Source organism: Austrofundulus limnaeus, unplaced genomic scaffold, assembly GCF_001266775.1.
Source record: "Austrofundulus limnaeus strain Quisiro unplaced genomic scaffold, Austrofundulus_limnaeus-1.0 Scaffold142, whole genome shotgun sequence".
Lineage (NCBI taxonomy): Eukaryota > Metazoa > Chordata > Actinopteri > Cyprinodontiformes > Rivulidae > Austrofundulus > Austrofundulus limnaeus.
Window position 1 is genome coordinate 683546 of NW_013952544.1, and position 1952 is coordinate 685497.

The 1952-nt window shown below is 40.5% G+C and overlaps 1 protein-coding gene across 3 annotated transcripts in view; it reads left to right on the forward strand.

The window, feature by feature from the left end:
• Window positions 1-1952, forward strand: part of dnase1l1 (deoxyribonuclease I-like 1) — a 13087-nt gene that overhangs the window by 7130 nt on the left and 4005 nt on the right. For all 3 annotated transcript variants that reach the window (XM_014016286.1, XM_014016285.1, XM_014016287.1), the window contains 4 exons: window positions 718-806; window positions 947-1036; window positions 1124-1236; window positions 1320-1432. In XM_014016286.1, coding sequence (XP_013871740.1) covers window positions 718-806; window positions 947-1036; window positions 1124-1236; window positions 1320-1432 — 405 coding nt within the window. The remainder of the gene's footprint in view (window positions 1-717; window positions 807-946; window positions 1037-1123; window positions 1237-1319; window positions 1433-1952) is intronic.

A 1952-nucleotide genomic window follows, 5' to 3' on the forward strand; every position in this document is an offset into this window, starting at 1 on the left:
GTGCCATTCCACATTATTACAAATAACTTCATTTCTGGACATTTATGGTTTGATTTCTTTGTATGTATGGATCACTTGGGTTGTTACCGACATCTGGTGAGAATTTCATGTCATTAGCACCTCTAGTAATATATTTACTGAGAAAAATGGTGACGTGTTCAATACTTATTTTACCCGCTGTAAATGTTTCAAAATAAAATGTCTGATCATGTTGCAAAAGGAAGTTAGGAAGTCAGCAGGTCAGTCTCACTGGCGACAGTGGAAAGAAAAAAACTCACTTTTAACAGGAAGAAACAACCTCAGTTTATAAAATTTACTACAGAAATGTCTCAGTGATTAAACATCTGTTATCTTCAGTTAAAGGTAGCTTTCTTTGCTTTAATGACCTGAATTATTATCTAATTATTGGAGGCGGGGCATCCTTTGATTGGCACCTTCAGTTTTATTGTATCTAAAAACAATGACAGTAAAGACTTTAGGAGGCCTTCGGGGCTCGTTGCAGGGTGGGACTGCAGCCTCTGTGGGCACCAGCTTGTACTTGGTTTGGATGGGGAACTCCTGATCCAGACTGGAGACATTCCTGAGTTGTGGAAGGAGCTTTTCAAGGGTTCTATTAATTCATCTACCTTTTGAGAAGGCAGAATCTAAGGACTCCATTTTTAAAACAATTAYCACAAGAAGGAAGGTTCATAATTATTGTGTTGTTTTCTGTTTCAGATCATCAGTCGGTGCGACGTTTGTTTGCTTCAGGAGGTGAGGGACAGTAAAGGGACGGCTGTACCACAGCTCATTCAGACTATTAAAAGGTGATGCTTCATTATTCACACTTAAATGTTAAATGGATCACTGGGTTCAGTTATGAGTGGGAACTTGTTCTGACAAGTCACAGATAAACTCCCAACAGTAGCAATCGTTGCATCCACTTCCTGTTTTTATCTGTTATCAGCTATGACCATAACCACCAGTACCAACATGTGGCCAGTGTGAGGCTGGGCCGCTCTGAAACCTACCAGGAGCAGTATGTGTTTGTTTACAGGTGAGCTGAGCTGCTCGATGCACCTCAACCAATCAAAACTGCTCCCATACAAAACCCTTTGTGTTCTATGAATCTGAATGTGTTCAGGTCCGACACGGTGACCGTCACAGACCAGTACCAGTACCCAGATGATCTACCAGGAGATGAAGAYGCGTTCTCCAGAGAGCCTTTTGTTGTTCGCCTCAAAGCCCCGAGGACAGGTCAGGTTTGATTTAAAACACTCGTATCCACACAATGAAAACTTTCTGTATTTTATCTCTAATTTACTGTTTGTAATTTTTAGCGATTAAGGATTTTGTCCTGATCGCTCAACACACGACTCCAACCAACACCACGAAAGAGCTGGACTCTCTGTATGACGTCCTGCAGAGAGTCAGGAAGATGTGGAAAACTGAGGTAAAGAAACACATTATGGCTGATGACCTGTGCTGAAAAAACATCCATCCATCCATCCATCCATCCATCCATCCATCCATCCATCCATCCATCCATNCATCCATCCATCCATCCATGCATCCATCCATCCATCCATCCATCCATCCCTGAAACGCTCTTCGCTTTAGGGAGGACCCCACCAGCGAGGGAGCTCCTCCGATCATTGAGGCACAAAAACTCCTCCACCACGATAAGGTGGTGATTCACAGAGGAGGAGATTTTTTTATTATAGAAAAATAAATAACAACATAATTTGTATGTATTTTAAAAAATTGTTGTTTTTACACCTGAAACTCCTCAGACTGAAGAAGTCTGTTGGAGGAGAGACAAAACGTTTCACTAAAGAAGAACCATCCAGAGGACCTACTTATTTTTTTTCTTTTTGGTTGTTGCTTTTACTTTTTCAAATAATAAAAATAAAAAATCAAGACAAAATCTTTATTTTGCATTAAAAACAAAAAGTTCAAACTCAGCTGTAGGA